The 24,442-nt window shown below is 41.9% G+C and overlaps 1 protein-coding gene across 7 annotated transcripts in view; it reads left to right on the top strand.

Moving 5' to 3' along the window:
• The window catches only part of dmd (dystrophin), a 217,798-nt gene that overhangs the window by 71,970 nt on the left and 121,386 nt on the right, over window positions 1-24,442 (top strand). For all 7 annotated transcript variants that reach the window (XM_079185527.1, XM_079185525.1, XM_079185522.1 and 4 more), the window contains exons 3-9: window positions 9,873-9,965; window positions 11,275-11,355; window positions 12,544-12,636; window positions 16,224-16,325; window positions 17,788-17,858; window positions 19,065-19,183; window positions 22,961-23,157. In XM_079185527.1, the coding sequence (XP_079041653.1) occupies window positions 9,873-9,965; window positions 11,275-11,355; window positions 12,544-12,636; window positions 16,224-16,325; window positions 17,788-17,858; window positions 19,065-19,183; window positions 22,961-23,157 (756 nt within the window). The remainder of the gene's footprint in view (window positions 1-9,872; window positions 9,966-11,274; window positions 11,356-12,543; window positions 12,637-16,223; window positions 16,326-17,787; window positions 17,859-19,064; window positions 19,184-22,960; window positions 23,158-24,442) is intronic.

Below are 24,442 nucleotides of genomic sequence, written 5' to 3'. Positions count from 1 at the left end.
ACCATAAAAAGAGGCGCTTCAGGAATATACAAGGATCTGTCATCAGGGCAGGAATCTGAGCTTTTTTTTCTCCTTGTTTACCAACCACAGCTGGTACTTTATTCAGCTTCAGTTCAGGCGACACATTCTCATTCCCAACTCGCCAAATACCGACACTCAGTCAGTGGCTTCACACTATGGCGCTCTAGGTTCTCCTCCAGCGTCGGTTTTGGACAGTTTGCACTTTTCTTTCAAAATCAACTTCAGAAAACGTATGGTTACTGCTCATTACATGCATACAATGGTCTCTTCAAAATAAACTGACGTCAACGGGTTGGCTCAGAGGACCAGTTTAAAATGTGTTAACAGCCCAAAAACCGAAACAGAACAAGATCCCCCCTAACCCGACTGAGTTTGATCGATTGGTTGATAATTATTTCGGCGTTTTTTTTTTCTCCATAAGGTCAGAATGGACAAATGAATCCACCTCAAAGACCCAGGAATGGAGGGAAACGGGTGACAGAGAGAGGGGAGCACAGCATTCATCCAGTGCCTGGTGTTAATTTCACACCCTGGCTGTCACTGTGTGCTCAGGTCCTCTTCAGAATAGGTCGTCTGATGAGAGAGGAGAGGAGAGGAGAGGGAACAGGAGAGGGAAATGAAGCTCAAAAGAACAAACAAGAAAAGAAGAGGTGGGATGGTATGAAAGGATTAGGAGCGAAGACTGCTGTTTTCTTGTTTTAGTATCCCTATATGCCTCGTTATGCTGACGATACAAGCTTAAATCTGTCTAATACCTTTACTCATAATTTCACAGTCCTTAGCATTACAGTTATTTTGGACCATCCCACAGTTAGCGATATGTCTGCACTGCACTAGTTTTGTTTCACATCATCTGTGTTACATTTGGGCATTTTAAGAAGTGAAAATAGAGCCACAACAGAGGTAAGTGTTGACCTATTTGGCTTAGCTTCTATTGAGTTCACAAGGAAGGGCAATCAGACAAGATTTAATAGTAAATTCACTCGAGACCATCTTGCAGCCACAACGCCAAATCCGGCAAGGGGCATAAAGTGGGTTAATTGGACGATGCCATTTTTATCTCATCTACACACCTGTAAAGAGCCAGCAACTGGTTAGCTAAGCTCAGCATGAAACTGCAAACATAGCCTGGCTCTGTCCAAAGATCCAACTACCAGCACCTCTAAATGTCCCCAATCAACAGGTTGTATCTAATTTGTTGAATCTTTTCCAAAAAATCATAAATGTTTGGAGAAACAGAATAAGAACTGGTATGGCTGATTGAAAAGAGAGGGGCCTAGTGCATATGGATAAAAGAAGAGAAAATAAAACATGTATTCTGTTGTTTATTTATTTTGTGAGATATACAGAACTACACTGACGACAGCTGTTTCATATATCGGTCCGAGTAGGCTCATACATACAATCCCCGGCTCCTCTAGTCCATGTCAATGTGTCCTTGGGGAAGACACTTAACCCCAAATTGCTCCCGTAAGCTGTGCCTGCGGTGTATGAACGTTGCAATAATTATTAGTTATGATGGGGCAGGTGGTGCCTTGCATGGTAGCCCCTGCCATTAGTGTATGAATGGGTGACATGATGACATGTAGTGTTAAAGTGCTTTGAGTGGTCGGAAGACTAGAAAAGCGCAGCTCATTTACCATTTAGCATAATTTATTCTGGGATTTCTGACCCGGTCTGAATGAAGCTGTGAAAATGAACAGCTGAGTGATCCGTTCCCAAGTCAGAACTAATCTAAACCTGCTGTGGGAGCGCGGGAGAAGTAAGACTGAATGGGCTGCTTGTTCTGTCTACTGATAGCTTCATAACTTGCCATGTACTGTAGACTTAAACGTCATTGGATGAGAAGATTTAGGGTTTCTGATTGGCAGCTGTACCAGCCTATTAGAAGTCATTTTCACTGGCTCACTGCTGACTAATTGCCCAAATTGCCGTGTCAGTGACGCATAAGTAGTTTCAATATATTTAAACCCCACAAACAATAATTAGGTTGATGAATTTGTTGACTTGATTTTAACACTGCGAGTGCTTCTGATGATGCTTGAAGTGGAGCGGATTAAATCCAACACATTGTCTGTAAGCGGAAAACAAAACCAGGCATGCAAATGGATGTGTCAGCAAAATACAGGAGTTTTACTTGTAATAGAGTATTTCTACACTGAATTGGAATTTCTTCTACTTAAAGAAAAGTCGAAATACTTCTTAGAAAAAACAACAGGAGCTCCCCGCAGCTTTCAATTCCATGTGAAATGAAAAGTTAACAGGTTGATTTATTTTACATTACGAAGTTATTTTAAGTACGTAGATGTTAGTACTTAACCCTTTCACTTACTTACGTAATGTGCTAATTAGTAGTTATGCAGCAGACCCAAGACCTTCCGTTTCACAACGTTAACCACGTGTTTAAAACTGTGGGCGCTTCACAACGTTAAATAGAGTGATCACATGTGGAAAAAGTGCCACAGCGCGGCTGTTTCACAACTTCACATATTTAGTTTGAGGTGTCTTTGGCAAACGGCCTATTCTGTCGTTAAGTTCTGAGGACGTGTTGATTATTTCAGGGTCGTACAACGTTAAGTGAAAAGTTTACAGCAGAATTAGGTGGAAAAGACATTGTTACTTGTTTGTGAAGTAAGCTGCTCAATACAAATATGCTGCAGATGCACACGCACACTGTCTTTTCCGGGGATGGTGCACTGGAGGGTTTGATTACCATCAAGGGAAAGTAGAGTGCAAAGTAGGAGGGAGGCACCAGGGTAAGATTAAAGTAAACTATACTAACATTATAGCTTTTCTGACCTGTGTTCACTGTCTTGTTGTTGGAGTCTAACTGAAAGGGAACACATCAACGTCTGTCCTTACTCCACAGCTGAGCTCTGTCACATACACACTGTCTCCTCATACAGCATATAAAACACACATTTCGCTCATGGTAACCTCAGCTTTAAATAGATGCATAGTTTTGGTCTAGTTGTTCTGTTGGACAGTTAACCTGTGCCGAGGTAATGCAGTAATCCACGTGTCCACAGTTGATCATTTGCTCTAGTGATCCATGTCAACAATGTAGCGCACACTCTGTTGAGCGATACAGGCTGCTAAGTATTTACTTAAAACTTGTAGCAACTTTAAATCTAAATGCTGATTTAAGTTGTACTGCATGGAAGTTTGGGGCTTTTGCTAGTGGGGAGCATTCAGGGGGATCTATTGCCAGAAATGGAATATAATGAGTGTTTTTCTTTGGTGTATATGTCAAAAAAGACATGTCGGCGTCCTGTCATTCACCCACGATGGCGACCGACAGCCTGAGATGTATCTGCTTCCTGTGACGAGCAATCAGTGACATCGACTTGCAATGCTGTTGTTAATGACAATTGTATGTCTTTAGTGAGAAAACCAATTACAACTTGTGGGAATATTTGTGTGGAAAGACAAGGGACTGGGGTGAAAATGTTCAGAACACTTTGTCTGTCTCCGGGTTCTAACAGAAAAGCACTGGTAGGGAGTTTGGGAGCACAGTACGATCCTAAAAAGTTTCTACTAGAACCAAAAACTCGAAGTAGTCTGAGAAATGCTGGTGCTCAGGAAAACAAAGCGATATATATTAATCTTGAGAGGGTATCCCACATTAGAGCTTTTCTTGCTTTTGTGCAAGAAAGGACAACATGTATGCTAATGTCAACACACTAGATCTGTTTTATTTCACCGTGGCGTTTTTGTCTTTGCCAGTCAAAGAGGACTGTTTCTCTCCTTGGGGACCCAAACTAATTTGCTTCTTTTCTTTTACCAACTTTGTCTGTTTTAATTAGCTCAAAAACAAATAGAATGCTGTCCCCTCAGGGTAAGATTTCATAGTGGGTGACACGTTCTTTTTTAGTTATAATGCAAAAGCATGAAATCTGAGTGAAATCTTGTGTCACCTAAACTGGAAAACCATGTATTTGGAGGCAGCGAGGGCACCAGAATCAGTTTTTGTAGTGATGCAGAATATATCTTACAAGATACTTAATACCCTCTTTGGGCCATATATCGACACTTTCTGCTGCCAGATTGTGCTTCCTATACTCATAGCCTCTGTTTTTTTCTAAATTGAATGTAATGTCCAAATTCGGAAATAATCTTTGTGAGAGAATGTTAATGCAGGCTTTGAGAGGTAAAGCAGGACGTCAACTGCATATAGCAACATGTTGTGCTCCTCTCCGTTAACTGCCCTTTATATAATTATCTTCCCTGGTGAGCTGAGCCAATGGTGGGAAGATAATCTAAACTGAATCCATTTACTTTAACTGATACCTGTGGATTTGAGTGTATGTCTGTATTGCCGAGATACATCAAAAGCTTTTTGTGCGTCCAGTGATCAAATCATTGCTTCCTGCTTTCTGCCTTGTGAGTTATTACGTTTGGTAGCCGACGGATGTTGCCACCGTAGTACCTTCTATTAATGAATCCAGTTTGAACCAGATGTATGATATCGGTACCGATTTTACTCACTCGTCGAGCAAGAATGGTTGTTAAAATACGAAGATCTCCATTCAGCAACAATACAAGTCGATATGCCCTCTTTGTGTATCACTACTATCATTGCCTCTTTCCAAGAGGGGGCCGTAGTTTCAGATTTTAGAGCGTAATGATATGCTTTCAGTAGTAAGGGCTATTTAGAGCTTTTATAGAGTTCATTTAGCCATCGGGGACTGGACTTTTTAGGTTCATCTAATTATTTTGTCAATCAATGTCAGTTAATTCAATGTCTTTCATGTGGTGAATTCATTTTTCATCCTCGGAACAAGTATCCGTGTTTTTGTACAAGGACTTCAGCCAATGATTCAATGATTTCATCTGGCTTTTAAGGGGAAGTAGGTGGAGTCACAGTGGATTTAACCTGTGTTCAAAGATTGCTGTTTCCTGAAACATGATGCCAGCAACCTGTTTGCTCTGTTCCCATTGCTTTACAAATACAAATCTTAGACATACAAATCTTAGACCTCCTTCAATTGAGTCAGAAATCCAGCTGTTGTGTTGGTCTGTGTCCCCGGTCCCAGGACATCAAGCAGAGGAGCGGCATCTGAAAGTGTAACTGGAAGTATTTTCTTATCAACTACTCTATGAATTACATCTCAATTCTATTTTGCCTCAGAGGCCAGCCAGCTCTCCTATTCTGGAATGCTGCCTGGCCTCGGGTTGGCTGTTGTGTCAATTAGCGTGTGACAACTTAATTAAATGTTATGTGAATTTAATTAGAAGAAGACATGGAGCTCGGGGGACCTGGGGCTTTCTGTATGTCGACTAAAACTCTTGCGGCGTTCATGACTTTGTAAATCTTCCCTGTGATGCTAACACGGGGAGTCCGTTAGCTGTTTAGTCAGACAGCTGATGTCGCCTGTCATGAACATAAAATAGCGGTGACTCAGAGCTGCTATTTATCTGCCACGGGAAGATGTTACCATTAAATGTGTCACGTTGACTGTTATCTCAGTGGAATCCAAACACTTCCAGGATGAAGATAAGTAGTCAGTGGGCGGACTGAAGGAAAATGTACGCATGGAAGCCTCTCTCTGTTTACCCAGTCACTAAAATGCAAGGTTGTCTTCCTTTAACTGTCCTCAGACGAGATTGTATGGGTTACGCCTCATCTTCTGTGTCATCTCTCCTCTTTGTGATTTGTGAGTTAAGTCACAGGATGACCTGTTAGAAAATTCAATTACTGAACCTGACATCTTAAAACCTCGCTGCTTCTGATTTGTTTTCTTAGCAGATGGGTTTGTGTCTGGCATGGAGGACAGAGCGCAGACAGATTTTTACCTTTCACTCAAAGATCAACCACATGTTGTCTGCAAGCAAGGGTTTCCTCTTTTAGTTGATGTATTCATTGGTAATGCACTCTGAATATATCTGTATTGCATGTGCATTTTTCACAGCAATGTATTACATATCCTTTCATTTTTGACACAATTTGCTGCAAACATCACACCACTTCTTCTCGGAGTCTTAACTCAAATCAAAAGAACACATCAAACACTGTGATCTGATACAATCAACAGAACTCTGTTCAGAAATGATAGGAAAAAAAGGCCTCAGTAACATTTCTTCCGTTGTTCCCCAGAGTAGTTCTGCAGTGCAGAATAAAGCTTTAAAGATGTTATTTTCAGGATGGCACCGTGTGTGATCTGACGGTAGAACCGACCAGCAGGAGTCAGGGACTGTCATAGAAAGTGTTCGCAAAATGACCCAGAGAACTCTCAGATTATTGTTAAGAGCTTTTTTCCCTTTAAAAAAATACATCAAAGACACTTTAATGCTTTTTTAATTGGTACATTTTCCTTCTAAACGAGTCTCGGAACAAATCTACATGTAATCACGCGCATGTGAGAAAGGAGTCAGCTGTGTTTGACCTTCTGGTCTACGTGCTCGTGGAGGTAATCTTACTTAATCTTACTCTGACAATGTAAAGGCGCTTGTGTGCGCGTGTGTGTGGGAGGGATTTTCCTCTGTGGAGTTCTGATGATGTGTGTGTATATATTTGGTTGTGTATGTTACGAGCAGTTTGTGTTGGAAGAAGATAGAAAGATACTTATGTGCTGAAACAAATCAGGGCTGAGTGTCTCAGAAGCAGCCTGTGATTTCACACTTATTTGTTGGCGGATGCAAAGAACAGGCTGCCCTTCACGTTACCCGCAAAAGTCTCAGTCTCTTGGAACATCAAGAGGGTTTTCACTTGAACAATGTAGCCAGTCATCACTCACAGCAGCAGACTTTAAAGTGAGCTGGACTGCCCTCGACACATCAACCTGAATGAGACCGATGTGATGTGAAATGGAGTGAACAAAAAAGAAGAAAAAAGTTAACTCCAGCCACACTTTCATTTTCAATCATTTTTCTACAATCAAGCACTTTATCTAAAGATGCAAGTTCAAAAGTTCTTTTTTGTGTATTTGATTTTCAGATGGAGCCCTTATTTTACTTGAGATGAGAGAAGAACATTTATTTATGTATTTCTATATTTGTAATCCATCCAGTTGAATTTGAAAACTGAGGACAATAATTGTTCAAATATAATTGATGTGTACTTTCTTTGATTGATTTGACAGTTGTTGACACAGAGACGTTGTACTACGAGGCTTCCTGAATATATACATGGCACTACATCGCGGTGCCATAGGTTTGAGAACGCCCTGTAGTAATGCATTTTGTCCAGAGCAATTGTCTTAATATTCCTCTTAAAAATGTACTTTTAAATTAAATGTAATGTTTGCAGTTGTCATACAATGCAGTTCAAATGAAATGAAATACAGAAGTAGTGTTTCTTAGCAACACCCCAGGTAACAAACATTCTTATTTGAACCAGAGCCACAATCTTTTCCTCAAAGGAACCAAGTGGTTTCCTGTGAAAACTTTATTTTGAAAAGAGTGTACGTGTTGCAGATAGTAGCTTCCTGTTACAGAGTGTTGTGACTTCACTTACGCCCCCGAAGAATATTCTGCTTTCATTCGACCTTTCCACGTGGAGGTCACATCATCTTGGTTCGACATATTTGAGTCTTTAGATCGACGCCAGAAAGTGCTGCTTTGTCATTTGCAATGTGAATTTGTTTTTCTCCTCAATCCTCCTGCAACATTACAGTCCAAAACACACTTACCATGTGGTAGTCTGCAGGTAAAACCTGCAACAAAACAGAAAGTAGAATAGAAAACATTTTGATTTGATTTGCCTTAAATCAATAGAACATCTGCTCTGGATGGAGACTGCTTGTGCGTTTCCCATTTTCTATGATTCTTCAGTTATTAAGTAAAGACCAGTTTTCAAGGTTTGAGTCGTTCCTCTGAGAGCTGCGATTATAGGAACATGATTTCAGGCCAGAGAACACCTTCATTGTTGGAGTGAACTATCAAACATGGAGGACGTCGTCACTAAAACAACAATGAATTATGGGTGCATTCGTTTGTGTGCATTCTGTTTTCCTGTGTTGTAATATTCAAACGTGCGTATGTGCTTCTTTTGCACGTTTCCTTTTCTTCTATCTGTGTTCACCTGTGGTTTCTTCACTTATCACCTACACCCACGCGCTGTCCGCAACCCGTTCAAATAACACACCTACTCCCGATACACACACACACACACACACACACACACACTGCCCCGGCGAGGGGAGAATGCCTCAATAACGTCGAGTCTCAGGACAATGCCGAGAAGCGTAGGTCGAGGGCAGAAAGGAATGGAAACAGAGAGAGACGGACAGAGGGAGGGAAATGAGAACATAGGGGAAAAGAGAATGATATGTGAGAGAATGTGTGGGTGAGTATGAAATATAACAGAGGGAGAGAGCAGAAAGGAAAGGGGAAATGTGAGAGAAAAAATAAAAAAAAGGCACCGATAGGAAGAAGTGGTTTTTCAGAAGATTGATAACTGAATTCCGTCATTACAGAAAAGTGATTTTCCCTTTTCTTTCTAGTGTGTTTATTTTGCCTTCCCACACAGTTCTGGGTCATTTCTACGACTGCTTTTTCTCTCTCTGTCTCACTGCCGCTGCTAATGCATTTTAGATGCAGGAGTGGGGACTCCTACATGGCAGCCGTCGTTGTAATAATGCATGATCGATGCGGGGAAGGAGATCTCTGCCACGGCAACCGGGGCGGTAAAAACGCAGGGAAGATTCATGATGTTATTGGTTCGTGCTGCCAAAGCGTGCAGAAGTAAAGCTTTACTTTGCTCCCTTGTTGTCTATACGTCCTCCTTGCCACTTTTCCTGTCCTCACCAATTCCTCCCGCACTTTCTCATAATTACTTACTTCAGTGGGCTTTTGCTCGATTTCCAAATAATACGCTCGCCGTGCTAAATCAAGTGTTGCCGGAAAAATTAGTCCGGATTAGCCGATCTCAAATCTGTTATGACACCCCTAATAAACCGTGTGCATGCCAAGGTCACTCGCAATACCCAAGTTACATTGAGCTAATTGATCAGCCACAAGTTAGGAGCTGTAGTCCTGTGGAGACTGCTGAGGTACAAAATGTATCTGAGAAAAATTTGTGATGTTTAATCCAGTTATTGTTTTAGTGTTCTGGTTTATTTTTTATGGTTTGGGGTTTTTTTTCGTCCAGTGGCGCGTTATACCTGCATACTTGCAAACACAGTAGTGTTGAGCAAAACTGTAAATCTGGTTCATAAGCAGATCGTAACACATGGCCCTACAGTGAGGAAAGTAAAAGGGCAAAACTTCAGATTACTTTACTTAAATGAAGATTAAACATGACAATCAACCATAGTCTCTGTTGTTATTTGGTAACCTCTAATAAATGAAACAGTTTGCACATAGATGTCTGAAAAACATTGACATTGAACCCTGTAACACATTATGTTGTTATTAAGTATGTTGCATTATAGACATGGGCTTTATAGAAAGTGTAACCAGATATTAGAAACAAGCTTTATTGTAGCGCTCTGATACATTTGGCTGGAAATAGAAAATGTACATAGTAGCTCCTCAATTTCTCCTTTTTCCTTCTCTCTGTGAAGGCCCAGAGACACTCACTGTCTTCAGCCTGCGGTGTTTGCCAATGTGAAGTAGATTTACCAGCTCTGATAAAGAACAACCTCTTGGCTATTAACTGCTATCTTTGGATTGAACAACACAGGGCTGGTGGCTGTGTGTACTCAAGAGATGTCTCCAGTACGAGGATTGAACTATTGACCTTTAACACTAAACAAGTCAACTGACCTCATGTCACTGCCTGCAGTTGTTTTTCATAGCCATGAAGCCAAATGCTTCTACGGACTAAAAGATTGCTGTAACTCTTGTTAAGTATGAATGCACATTGTTTTTACTGTTAACATGGTTGAATTTATAATTCTGTGTTTTAGACAGGGAAACCACCCGTGGAGGATCTGTTCTCAGATCTGAGTGATGGAAGACGCCTGCTGGAGCTGTTGGAGGGGCTGCCAGGACGTGAGCTGGTATGAATACAGACACACACAGACACGGGAACAAGCAACCTGGGCCACAATGTGTACGCAGTAAGCGCTATGACACACAAGGGCATGCTGGGATCAATACATCTCATCAATCGACTGGCCGTAGTTGTCCCCGTGCGGTCTCGCCGCCACCGAACACGCTTATGTCTTTGATTGAGGGTTGATTGCTCACCGTGACAGCAGTTTTGGTCCGGTTGCTCTTTGTGGATGGAGTCTGTGGCAGACTTGTATCTGTTGAAATAGCACATATTAATGAAGGAAAGATAATAATATAACAGGGGGATTCCAAACTTTTGAACACTTATGAATGTTGGAAAATGATTGTTACTGAGACGATGACCCCATTGCATCATCAGATATTTGTTCGTACCACACCACTAACCATAATTAGCATACAGTGGTAACTGGCAGATGACATTTGCCCAGCATGTTAACTGAATTCCTTGTTCCCTTTTATCACAAACCGGGCTGCACGGCCACAAAATGATTTACTAGCTTAAAGGCAACAGAAGTTAAAACGAACAGTGGCATGTGGAGTCAGTAAATGCAGCAGTGTAGGTGAGTGCATGGCCCAATCACTCGCCGACTTTAAGGCGCGCTCCCATAAAGTCTGTGAGGGTTTAGGGCTGTCCCACTGTCAGATCGTCTGTTTGAGGTCTCTCTGAAGGAGAGGGTCGTCACAAGTAACAGTCCATCCACTCGACTGACTCTGGTCACCGCGCGCAAGCTTTCCCGTCACTGCTTTGCCGGCGTAACCGCAGCATTAACCTCAGCTTGACCCAGTCATGTTCCTAACCGTCATGCTCAAATCGTCACTTGAAGAAGTGAAAAACTGCAAAAATAAATGCCAAGTGCCAAGATTAGAATCCTAATCTGGCTCTTAGAGGGAAACACATACACACACACACACACACACACACACACACACATCGGTCTTAATCAAACTTCTACTCTCACCTTGTTTTTCTTTCCCCCTCCAAATCTCTTCTCCTCCTCCACCAGCTCGTCTTTTTCTCTTTATCCGTAGTCGCTCTTATTCTCTCCCTCTCTCTCTCTTCACCACCGTTCCTCCCTCCCCTCTCTCCCCTACTTATCTGAGGAAGAGACATTATCACCCTTGTCCTTTGTTTGATACTATCTCCTTATTGTAATGGCACAGACACACGCATAAACACACACTTTTTATTGTTATGTGGCTGTTCGCGACGCTCAGAGATGCCCCTGAGCACAGTCTGTTTATGCCTCAATGATCTCCTCTGTCTGGTTTGTGTGTGTGTGTGTGTGTGTGTAGGTGAGGTTGGAGAGGGGATTCACCCGTGTTCACTCGCTCAACAATGTCAACCGCGCTCTGCAGATCCTGCAGAAGAACAATGTGAGTATAAGTGCAGTGGCATGTACATATTTCCTCATATGTGCGTGAGAGTTTCATTGGATAAAGCTTTGACTGCATTAATGATCAGTGGTTAGACTCAGCGTCCAGTGAAGTGTCTCCTCTGTAGCTTTCTTTCCATATACCTTTACCCTTTATCCAGAACACTTTGGCTTTTCCTGTCTAAGAACAGCATCCCTTCTTTCTTTTCCCTTCATTCCCCTTTGGGGAATTTGAAATGGATATTAAAGGGGAATTATGACCTGTTTAACTCACTCGATAAGTAGAACACTAGCTCTAAGCAGCTTCTGATATATAATTACAACTAATGCCAAGATTGCCAAGCAAGCATTTCAATTATTATATAATAATTAATTTCTTAAAAATTGGAATTGTATGTTTAAGGCAAATAACCACTGTAGATGACAGTAAAATGTGGAATTTAAGAGTTTAAACTGAATTTTGGAGGGGTTCAAATTATTTTTCAGGATGTTCTTGGACGGTGGTATAAACGCAAAGCTAATCTGGAGCCTTGTTGTCAATGATAGTCCATAGACAGACTGATTGGGCAAAAAGCAGAACCAATGGGTGCATCTCTGCCCTGATATAGTAGCATCTTGGCTTTGATTCAGTGGATTGAATGAAAATCAAATTGAATGTTTTTCCTTCTGTAAACTGTATAAAATGGTGTAGTTAGCTAATGATATGCTCCCTGGAAGTAACACTAGGTTACTACTGTTGGTAGTAATAGTTAGCCGGGTGCACTAATGTTTGTAGCTTGCGTTAGCGCCGACAAACACACCGTTTAGACCGCTTAAACACACAATTAGTTTCTTACACTTTTGATCTTGTGTTTTTTGCTCAGGAAAAACCCTCCTACCATCCTCCAGAGTCTTTGTATAGGCCTACCAAGTACTGCTTTTATCACAGCCCCATACACACCCCCCTTCAACATGTGGAGATAAATTGGAGCAGTTATGGTTGCCAAGCTATGATTAGACAATCGCTCCTTGGGGGAAGGCTTTAGCGAACGATAAAATTGCTCACAACTCATGTTTGAAATACAATTATAACCTGCGATGAGTTGTCACAAGGGGTCACCAGCCAAAGATGATGGGAACCACTGAGTAACAGGAAGTGATGGGACTGCGTTTTGTGAAATGAACCCATCCGTTCATCCCTCTCTTCTAGGTTGAATTGGTGAACATCGGAGCGGCGGACATTGTTGATGGGAATCACAAACTGATTCTCGGGCTCATCTGGAGCATCATTGTCCACTGGCAGGTGTGTGTGTGTGTGTGTTTGTGCATGCATGTGTGTATATATAAATGCATTTCAGAAAGCTGTTTGTGTTGTTTTATTTACCGTTACCATGATGAGTATTTACTCATCCAATCGCACTGAGACAAACAGAAAGCTGTGCAATGTCTCTGAACTCTAAATTGTATGTAAATCCATTTCACTTTATAATTGCATCATATGCAATGGAGCCCATTCAGAGGGCCACACAAAGTTTTATAGTGATGATAAAAATGCTACAACAAGTAGAATTACTGCTCTCGTGCTGGTGAGGTGATCAGAATACACAGCTTTTACCAGGAAGCATCACTTCTGTTCATGACACTCGAAATAACTGCGTTTCACATTCCTAGAATAAAAACACATTATCCTTCGGTGATGTTCGGAAGGTATACTGTTTCCAGTACAGGATTTAGCATTTACATATATCTGCCTACTATGTGCCCAGGTCGGGTTTTTTAAATACCCGCACCCGAGGTGGAAAGTGGAATATTGCACTCAGTGTATCTGTAAGTCATTAATAACTTACTTGGAATCTGCACAAACCAGAAATATTTTTTAGGAAGTTTGGCCGATCTGTTCACAATCTGTCCTCAATTCATTTACACTTGTACTTTCAGGCAAAATGTGATTTTAGTCCGATCACCCAAAACACATTCCAATGCAATGTGTGAAGGGGGTAAATCATTTTATAATTTTTTGTCCAAACTTTGTGGATCTTGAGGCGATGACAGTGTTGCCCCTAGTTGAGGTCCTTGTCATTCTAGTATTGTTCTCAGAGCACTTTGAAGCACTTTTAAGGAGGTAAGGCTTTTACAAAGTGGCCTTCAGGTAACGTAAAAACGCAAAAGACGCTCTCTAGAAACTGTTTGGTTCTTCCATTCAGGGCTACTGTAGAAACATGGCGGTGCGACATGGTGCACTCCATGAAGAGGACCCTTTGTAGATAAGAAGGGCTCATTCCAAAGTAACGACACAATGATTATAAGTTTCAGGTCATTATACACAAATGAAAACATAGTTATGAATATTATATTCCATTTCTGCCAATAAGTCCCACATACTGTTCCCTTAAGCTGTATTTAAAGCTCGTAATTATTTTACGATGGACTTAGTGTTTAAAACCAACTTCATGTAAAGTCAGCTTTAATAGCTTACATCACAATACATTCTAATTGTATTTCATTCCTCATTAAGTTGAATAGTGTCTAATGTCTCAATCACGCTACTTTTGGCATCGACTTAATGACGCGATTAATAGCAAAACACAATTCTGTAATGAGGTGTGTGTGTAGCGTGTGTGCGGGCATGCCCGTCAAAGGCTGCTACGCCCTGCAGGTTATCACTTTACTTGTGTGTGGGCACGTCTGTGAGGCTTCTGTGTGTGTGTGTATGTGTGTGTATCTCTGTCAGTGTGTAGGTGTGTGTCATTGTGAGTGTGTGTACACAGCAGTCTTTGTCAAAGCGCCCTTCCAATTAAAGTGGAAATGCATGCAGTGACCTACTCCCAAATGAGTCCCTTTTTTACCCAGCAGACCACATTCTATAAGGAATCGCTAACAACCTGTGTGTGTGTGTGTGTGTGTGAGAGAGAGAGAGAGAGATAGAGTCCCCTTGCTGGGAGTTCACCTCGACTCCAAATTACACCAAACTCTATTATTAGGTTTCGTGGTGTGTGAGTGTGTATCAGTAAATGTGTAATAGACTCTTTCCTCCTCTTTCTTACTCTATTACTTTACATGTCTCTGTGCAACTGTGTGTGTGTGTGTGTGTGTGTGTGAGTGAGGCTGGCTGTGGTAGTTCTTTGACTGATTTGTTGACTGACTCTGAGGCTTTCAACTCAGTTTTTTTTGTCATTCCATCCTCCACTCATTCGTCGGAGCTCTACTAACTCACCGCACTGCCTAGCTGCGTGTGTGTGTGTGTGTGTGTCTCGATTTGTAGAAAGCAGGGAGACTGAGGCAGAGGAGGAGGGTTGAGATATTTGAAGGGTAGAAAGAAGAAGAGAGGAGTGGTGTGTGTGTGTGTGTGGGTGTGTGTGTGTGTGTGAGAGAGTGCATGTGGCCGATAGAAAGGTGAGGGTAAGATATGCATAAGCAATGTGCAACCGGGCAGTGAAAAGTATAACATCTCCCTCTCTCTCCCTGAGCTCTGAACAAGTGCTCCAAAACTGTCACTCACAACTGTCAAAAAAATCCAGCCTGTGAGGATGCAACCATATCCGCGCACAGGCTCGAGCGCGGATATGCGCGAGTGTCTTTGTGCTGCCGTGTGTGTGTGTGTGTGAATATGCAAAGTATCCACTGACAGGCCATGTCAAAACTTTGCTCGAAAGCAGCGGATATCTAAAAAAATGCCGCTTTGTGGTAATGTGACATAGCTGGGCGTTACATTAGCATGGGTTTTAATCTGTTGTTCTGTCTATCAGCAGAGTTCTTTGTAAGTGTGTGTGTGTGTGTGTGTATGTATGTATGCATGCAAGTGTATGAGCAAGAGAGAGAGAGTGGGTGTGTTTAATGGTATCTGCCAACTGCTAACTGTGCACGTCTGTTCTCTCCAGGTGGATTCCAACAGGAATATTTGGGTGCATTTTGCAGCCTAATCGCCCCCTTCCAATTAACTAAAAAACAACTCTCTAGGTGTTCTATATGAACCATCTTCACCGCAAATTTGAGCACACACTGTGTACATACCGGACAGACCAATAGCTCTACTACTGGCTAGAAAATTGTATACTTCTTTGGACCACTGGCATTGGAACGCGCACACATTGTAGAAAGACGTCACCCCAGTCATTGCGACTTTTTTTTTACTTACGTTACTACCTATTATTAGTGTATAGATGTCAAGGTATTTCCCTGAACAAATGGAAACGTTAACCTTAAGCTGGAAAAGTCAAAGACTCACCTTAGTCACTGTGATTTATCCACTAGGGACCGTGAATATCTAGACTAAATGTGCCTCTTAGGACAATGCTTGTCTTCAAAATATATAAATTCAGTCCATCAGATAGCTACTGAGATATTTCAGTCTCAACCAAAGGAGTGGTGGTTGGTGACCAACCAACTGACTTTGCCACCGTATAGAGCCCCAGAGCAAAGCTAGGAAAAAGATATTGAGCCTTACTCCTCAGAGGATGAACCCTTTCCATTTTGGACACTTAATGAGTTTTCCTATTATGGCTCTCTCGAGTCATACTCTTTGTACAGAGGCCATTGATGGCTGGATTTGCATGGAGTTTACCATGTATATCCATGCACCAAATTACCATAGATATTCATGCCCTTGAGCATCCCTCAGAACAAAATGTCAACTCATGCTTCTCGGAGGTTGAACCATTTAATTTAATTTAATCCTCAAAATCCTCTGGACACACTGTATTCCCTCTAAATTGTCATTCCATCTCAAACCATCATGTTGTGAGGTCTAATACACATTGCACACCACAGGGGCATCTAGCACAGATTCTAACTGTTTGTCTTGTAACAGATAATTGCTTCGACTGGTGCGTATGTATGTACAGTATGAGGGTGTAATTGTTGACACCAGCTATACTTTGTATATGTGTGCAGGTAAAGGATGTGATGAAGGATGTGATGGCGGGCCTACAGCAGACCAACACTGAGAAGATTCTGCTGAGTTGGGTTCGTGAGAACACGCGCCAGTATCCTCAGGTCTGTTACCTTACTTTTCCCTCGATCTTATCCTCAATTCACAGGCTGTCACACTGGATCCACCGTTACTGTAGCTCTCTTCTACCGCAGTCCCTCCTGGGTTTTCAAGAAACTGTAGTCCTGTGACGCCATAAAAAATAGTTGTCTGATTAACTGACCATGTAAATGTCGAGCAAATGTCTTTCTTCATTTAAAAGCAATGGCTTCAAGTCTAATGAGTCTTCTTTAGTGGTATAAAGGGTTTTTACCAGAGCCAAAGACCTTATGTTTTGTTCTAGTTGTCTGTCATCTGTGTGGATATCTAAAACTCCTCATGAACAGATTTCCCACGAAAATTGGCGGATAGGCTCTGGGCCAAGGAATAATGGATTGGTTTTTGGTGGTGATCCAGATCTGGGACTACTGCCATGAGATGATTATCATTTTATAGCCCTATGTATGAGACTCTGGGTGAAAAAGGAATCCAATTAACTTAAAATTTCAGTGGTTGGCATTATATCTTTGGAGTATTCAGTATTTGTACAGGTTTCTACAGTGCCATCTAGTTTTTTTATTTCCTCCATTTAATCTGTTTCCTTTGGCTTAAGTTGTTCTCGTATGTATTGAAGCCTCAACGCTAAACTGCTGAGAGGACTCACAACAAATCATATGCCACTGTTTGGATAACATATGGCATTTAATAGTTGTTTCACCCCAAATTGTACCAGGCGCACAACTTGAAAGTGTGGCCTATTTCCGGAATAATTGACCCTTCGCTAAGCCCTGCCCCCGATGTCTACTCCATCAAGCTGTCAGAGCCGCCATGGAGCCCACACTGCCACTAACTGCACTCCCTGAATAAATATCATCGAATATTTGGAAAAACAGAAAAGCAATTTCTGAGAGAAGCAGACAGCAGTACGAGTTTGAAGAAGGTTCAGCAGCGCAAACAGCTTAAATAATATAAAATATATAAGCTATAGCCTACAGATCACAGTGTAAAGTTGACTTAGCAAAGGGTCAGTTGATCCTGAATTACTTTCATCATGTGTGCATGAGATTAAGATAAAGAATAAGAAGACCAAGAGTGGTAATCGGTATCAAAACAGTTTGGAGTGTAGTGTCTATTCTATCAGCTATCCAAAACCAAAAACACAGGAGCTATCATTTCAGTCATTGATTAAAAAAAATCTAAATCAATGGTCGTTGTTAGAAATAAGGACTGATTTTGGTTCATTTATGTGTTTTCTCTTCACAGTACATGCTCTTCCAGAGCTCATGTATTGCATTTGAAAGCCATTGTTAGCTATAGTATTCTGTCACATGTATTAAATGCTCACACTGGCAATTTGAGAGAGAACAGATATAATCTAATGTATATCTATGAAAATGGAAACCAGTATCGAGGTGGCAGCGTTTCAAAAGTGGGTGTCATACTGCTTTCACAGGTTAGCCTTTTTATATCCATTATCTCTGTCCTCAGGTCAATGTGGTTAACTTCACCAGCAGCTGGAATGATGGATTGGCCTTCAATGCCCTCATCCACAGCCACAGGTACTGTAAAATGGGTAGTGTGTGTGTGTGTGTGTGTGTTAGCAGAGAGAGAAATAGAAAGAACATATAGCAATAGACATAAAGGAGCAGTGGAATCTCAAAGTGGTACGGAGGGAGATTTATTTGGCTGCCTTTATTCTGGTCTTGTTCACACATTTTATTAAATAAATACACAGAGAGGTGGAAAATCAGCCAATTATCACTTAGGGAAAACAATTGAAAGGGTGAAAGGGAAAAAGAAAGAATATGTCAGGTAGTATCAGCCAGCTATTAGTGGTGCACTGCTACAGGAAGCCCACCAGAAGATTGATATGGTCTTACTTTAAACCTAATCAGTTATTGTGCAGACATTTAAAAAGCTTGTACACCAGCCAGTGAGCCTCTATGCTGTATATATAGAATAATTACATATCTAGTGCAGTGAAGTCCTAATATTATATAGAAAAGCTGCACTAAATTCAGTAGTGAATGAACAAATCAGTAAATAAATCAGTAAATGGATAATGAATGAAAGCCCAATCAATGGATGCACGAACGACTTCGTGGAGGTGAAACAATGTCAATCTGCCTCCATGGATACCCATGAGAGTTTGGGTCTCAGGCCTGGACTCATGTATTAATAAATCAAATCATGGTAAGCTAGCATGGACATCTGTTCGCAGTGTCCTTACAGGAATACAGAGTGGGAGATCACACACATACTGAAGCCATCGCCCTGCAGATCACTTCGCTCTGGTGCTCCATGCCAACAACGCATTCTGTTTACTGATCGTGGAGTATCAGCAGATTTCACAGAGCAAATGTTCCAATTAACAGAATCGTACCGTTTTGATTTTTTATGGCTGTTGACTGGAGACTGTGTGCAGCTAAGAATCATACACGGCTGCTGACTTGGAAAGCTGTTCCAAAAATAAACCCGACTGCCTCAGCTGAAGTGAGTTAATTACAGTGTATTTCATTTTTAAGAAAATTAATCTCGGCTATATAATAAGAACATAAAAAACTTTTTTATTACTTCAATGTCAGCCCTTTTACTTTGGAGAATGCTCTTTGTCTCCTTTTATTCAACACATCCTGAAAAACTTGCAGAGGGCAACTAAGAAAACGATCAACCAGGGACATGATCTACTAAATACTTGGGATGTTCCTCTATTTTAGGATGCAGTGGGTACGTGATCCTTGTTTATTTCCCCTTTGCCTCTGCAGACCTGAGCTTTTTGATTGGAGCTCAGTGGAGAAGAAGACGACTGCGATCGACAGACTGGAACACGCCTTTAATAAGGCACAACAACACCTGGGGATAGAGAGACTGCTGGACGTTGAGGGTAACTAACACACACATCCCTGTACTTTCATCCTTTTGGGGGACCCTCATTGACATAATGCATTCCACGGCCCGTTACCCTAACCTTAACCATCACAACCAAATGTCTAACCCCAACCAAGTCTGAACCCTCAAACAAGACTTTAAAGAAGTGACGATCGGCCAAAATGTCCTCACTCTGTTGGATAAAAACTCACTAGATCCTCACTATGTAGCATGTGCAAGAACACACACACACACACACACACACACCAATTATTCCAGAGAAGAACACTCGAGGTGAGTTACAGCTCTAACCGTATTTTTTACGCCTTCCAATCATACACCTTAATTAGCCCCGTTGAACAGGATGTGCCATGCTGTGATTGGGTGTTGCCATAGTGATGACTGAGGTCACCTTGGTGGAAGGACTTGATCAGTGATGTGTAACCTGACTGATAGGTTGGCAAAAATCTTCCCACCGGCAGGAAAGGTCCTTTGATTTTGTGCAAAATAACACCAGAGATGCCTCAGAGGAGTTTATTCACGCAGAATTTGTTGACATCCGGGCCGTCCATCACTGCCAGGGCTGCTGCTGGCCTAAGACCAGTAAACAGACTCTTAATCCAAACTGTCCGGCGGGGGTAACGTGAGTGAAGCTGACCTGGGTAGCAAACGTAGTTTTACTACACTTATCACAAAAAAAATGATAAGCGATCAGATACCATGCACATGCCCATCAGGACTATCTTAGCATTCACACACAGGACCAATTGGGGTTAAGTGTCTTGCCCAAGGACACATCGACAGGGAGTCGGGGATCGAACGGCCAATCGTCTGATTGAGGGACGACTTGCTCTACCTTCTGACTTACAGTTGCTTAAACTGGTTCTGTCTGACAAACCTCTGAGAAGGTCCGGCGGTTGGCCACGCCACGGATACATAGTTCCATAAGTTTTTGAAACTAAACTAATTTACATCCCAATGTGAACGTCTTATGTACAGCAGGCTAGTTGAACTGTGTGTTGTATGTGAATGCAGTAATTGAGAAGTATTCCTCCTTAATCCCCTCCATTGAGAGCGCTGTGTTTCGACTCTGAGCCAGCGCGACAGGGAATGTTGTAATCCCTCGCAGCACACTTAATCCTTGAAACGACACATGGCGGCAGATGAATTTCCATTGATCTTACAACAAACAATCACAAGTTTTGAGCAAGTGGGGTGAATGTGTATCAGTAGCAGGCTGTGCACTGATGCTCAAAACACTATTAACCCCCCACCTGGGCTTTTTAAACATAGTCTTATGCTGGGAAAGAATTCCAAATTGGGTTTGTCTGCGGTTTGTGCAAATCTTAGTGAAGATGTCAACTGCAGTATTACTTTTTTTATGGATACTCTGGTGTAATCATAAATGTCAACCATGTTCATTTCCTGTCCTTTTCTTCTTTGAGTTAAATCACTTGTGGCCATGACTATTTAGAGGGATTATCACCAAAGCTGTAAACAAATTGTTCAAATCATATTGTAGTGGGGGCGAGGCATAACTTATATAACGTGACAAAACCACATAACATTACAACAAGCCATTAGTATGCTTCTGAGAAATGAGGCTGCTAGCACTTATAACAGAGGTAGGACCAAGTCCTAGTTTTGCAACTCCCAAGTTTGTCTCAAATCTCTGCACTCAAGTCCCAAGTCATGTCCCAGGTCCTAAACTTTGAGTTTCTAGTCTCAAAGGTGCAAGATCCGAGACTGGGAGCATTTTGATGGCCTCTCAATGGCCATCGAAGCGGCTCCTACGAGGGCGGTGCAGAGCGGCTTCATTAGAGACTTCATTATCTGCTCTGGTAGACATTACCCCACCATATTTTGAAACATAATACATAGCTGTTTGTTGTGGAGCTTAGTAACTTCGAGTTAGTTCTTCGTGGTTCTCTCCTGCAACTTGATTGGATGCTGTCGGATTGGTTCCATCAATGGCTCTTTTCAAATGAAGTGTTGGACTTGCTAGGAGTGAATAGCTTAAACGTTGATTGAGTTTTAATGATAATAATATAATAATAATAATTTTTTTCATCTTTGGCCTTGAGGGATGGCATCAAGTACTTTCAAGTCAAAAGACTTCACTTACACTGCAACCATAAATAAACTGTAAAACATACACACACACACACACACACACACACACACACATACAAGGAGAGGCAAACAAAGATGTCCTTGAAGCACCATGCAAGCAACACACACACACATCAATTCACATAAATGCAGACACTATACACAGTGTGGCATGCTTATACACACACATAAATACATTTACATATGTAACACTCAACACTCACGCGCACACACTATAGAAAACATTCACACGCCCATACACAAATATCCACACATGCAAACAGACACACGCAGAGCATCATAGGTGCGCGCTGCGGTGAAATGATTACAATGGAGATGATGGGAGGGAAAACACGAGCAGACTAAACAAGTGAGGGATGTCTACACACTTGGACACACATTTGCAGATGGCGGCGTTATTTACGGAGCTGTTTGTCTTCCTCAGACAAACAATAACGTCCTGAGATTTCTCTGTGATGCTGATAAATCAGTATTCTACAGCCAAAGTTATGACTCTGTGTTTATCTGTCCACCGCTGACACACATATCTTTCTTATCACACACACATTTTTCGCTACTTTGCATCCGGCTATTTTTCTCTCCGTCTCTTCCTCTCCATCGTCATCCTCCTTTCTCCTGTTCATTATCCTGAACAGTGGCGAGCCAGCCACACTCTACACATCGCTCTGTCAATGCACCCGCCACCATCAGCTCATTAGCTCTCTCTTGTCTCTTTCTCTGTCTTTTTCTTTCCTCCCCTTCTGCTCCCGGCCTCCTCACCCTCAGCTCACCCTCTTCCCTTACATCCTCTCTCTGTCTCTTCTGGCGTTCATTTGTCCACCGTGTCTCAGCTCCGCTGTGATCCGTCTCTATTAGTTTTGCCCCGGGGCCGTCTGGCCGGACCGCAGGCTCTTTTGCCACCCTTCCTGAAACCACTGCTCTGTTATATCTCTCCTCCACCTGTCGGGGAACTTCGCTCGGACCGAATTTAGCCATGAGATTTCAGGGCAGACGGGCTGACACATAGCTGCTATGGGAAATAAAAAACGAGTGAACGGTGGTCTGCTGTTATTCACGAGCACAAAGAAAAATGACTGTTTTGGCAGTTGAGGGATCGACTGCATCACCCTGCAGCCTCTTGGATGCTTTTATAAGTGGCTGTTACATACTTACATTTATTCTCAAGCTCCCTCTCATTGAAAGTAAGAAAGATTAGTTTTCAAGTGCTGCAACAAACAATTCTCACAATCATTTGTTTGATGAATCAATTTGAATTTCAGGGTAATCAGAAAATACTGAAAAACGACCCTGGAAATTCTCTAAAGCTGAAGCCAACATCTTCAGATGTCTTGTTTTGTCAGACCAGCATTCCAACATTTTCAGTTTCCTATCATAGAGGACTAAAAAACAGCAAATATTTACATTTGAAAAGCTACAGAAGCAGCGAGTGTGGGGGGCACTGTTGCTTAAGAGAATGATTCCTTCCATTCAAACGTGTTTTCTATTGTTTATGTCAACTAAAATGCCTGATCTTAAGGTGTAGGATGTGTGTGATTTTCATTGTGTGATTTTAACTTTATTTCCGTGTCCTCGGCTCCCCTAAGAACAACAAAGTTCATCTCAAAGGGTTCCTCCTTGAATTTTGAAATTAACTTTATTTGTCTCACTTCCTGCTCTTCAGATGTGGCGGTGCCTCACCCTGACAAGAAGAGTGTCATCATGTACGTGACGTCACTCTTCCAGGTGCTTCCCCAAAGCGTTTCCATGGAAGCCATCCAGGAGGTGGAGACACTGCCGCGGGGGACCGCAGCCAGCGTCGCCCGGGTGACGACAGAGGAGCACTACCAGATCCAGACCCAGCAGCGTTTCTCCCAGCAGGTTAGACACACATGTTGCTCCTGTTGTCCACGCTGTCGCTGTTTGTTGACACCAGTGTTGCTGTTACTGCCGTGTGACACTGCTGTGGCTCATTGTTTGTTTTTTTTGGCAACTTCCTTTTCTGAATTTATTCAAATAGTAAGATTAGTTTGAAGCAATTTTAATCCAAATTGTGTGTCCTACAGACAACAATAATAAAATTCATCCACAGCAGGTAAAGACTTAGTGTTTTGTCCCACCACTGCAACATTTAGTAATGGTCTGTGGCGTCGCCAGGCGAATGAAATAGTGTCCCGCTGCAGAGCTCCATCGCCCGGACTGTATTATATTGCGCAGTGCATCTTTATCGTGCTTATCTTTAATAAATCAAGTAGCCGATTCAGCCTTTATTTAATACATTGTATCAATAAGACCACGGTAACGTAACGTTATAATCATTTCAGCTAGCAAACTCATACGGTTAGTGTCAAAGTAGTATTAGGTGTTAAAGTTGAATTGTTTACCTTGGTGTTATTGGTGCTTATTCAAACTAAACATGCAAAAGTGAAAAATATGGACAATTCATGTCCGTGTACACGAAAACCAAAAGATTGCCTTCCGTGATTATTTCAAGAACTGATGTAACACTGTGTTTACGCCTAATTTACTTCTCCAAGCAAAGAAAGGGTCCAATGGAGGAGGTGGGCTCGAGCCTGCAGCTCTGCAGTTCGACCCTTCTCGGCCAATTTCACCAACTTCTGCTGCATTAAGTTCTTTTTTACCCCATGTCACCTAGAATCCCACGGTGCCTTGTGAAGCGGGTTTTTATTGCATTGTGTAGGAAATGAATTTGTGCGTGAAAACACTGTTGAAATGAAAACACTTCTGTTTGAATATGTGCCAGAGTCAAAAAGGAAAAACAAAAACTTCTGAACAACAATTATCTCACTAACAAACCAAGGACAGGAAAGGAAGGAAGGAAAGGTAACCAAAACGAATGAGCCCTAGATAGTGTCATAGAGGCATGGCATCCTGTCCATTGTATCATGGTAGTATCATTGAGTAGGGATAGCTGCATCTTCGCTCCAGTGATTCTTGTCATTGGGCAATTTGGTGTTACTGTTACCATGATGGTAGTAAGATGATCTCCCATGAGCCTTTGCTCTGCATGCATTGTGTCCGTGCTCAGCTATGTACACTCACTTGGTCTTCAGAGCTTCATATTTACATGTCATTGCTTTGTTGATGTGGCAGCGCCCACACTACGGACTGATACTCTATTGTATTGCATATTACACAAGTAAAT

The sequence above is a fragment of the Pholis gunnellus genome, assembly GCF_910591455.1.
Source record: "Pholis gunnellus genome assembly, chromosome: 24".
NCBI lineage: Eukaryota > Metazoa > Chordata > Actinopteri > Perciformes > Pholidae > Pholis > Pholis gunnellus.
The sequence above is the reverse complement of the archived record's forward strand: the minus strand, read 5'-3'. Positions and strand labels throughout refer to the sequence as shown.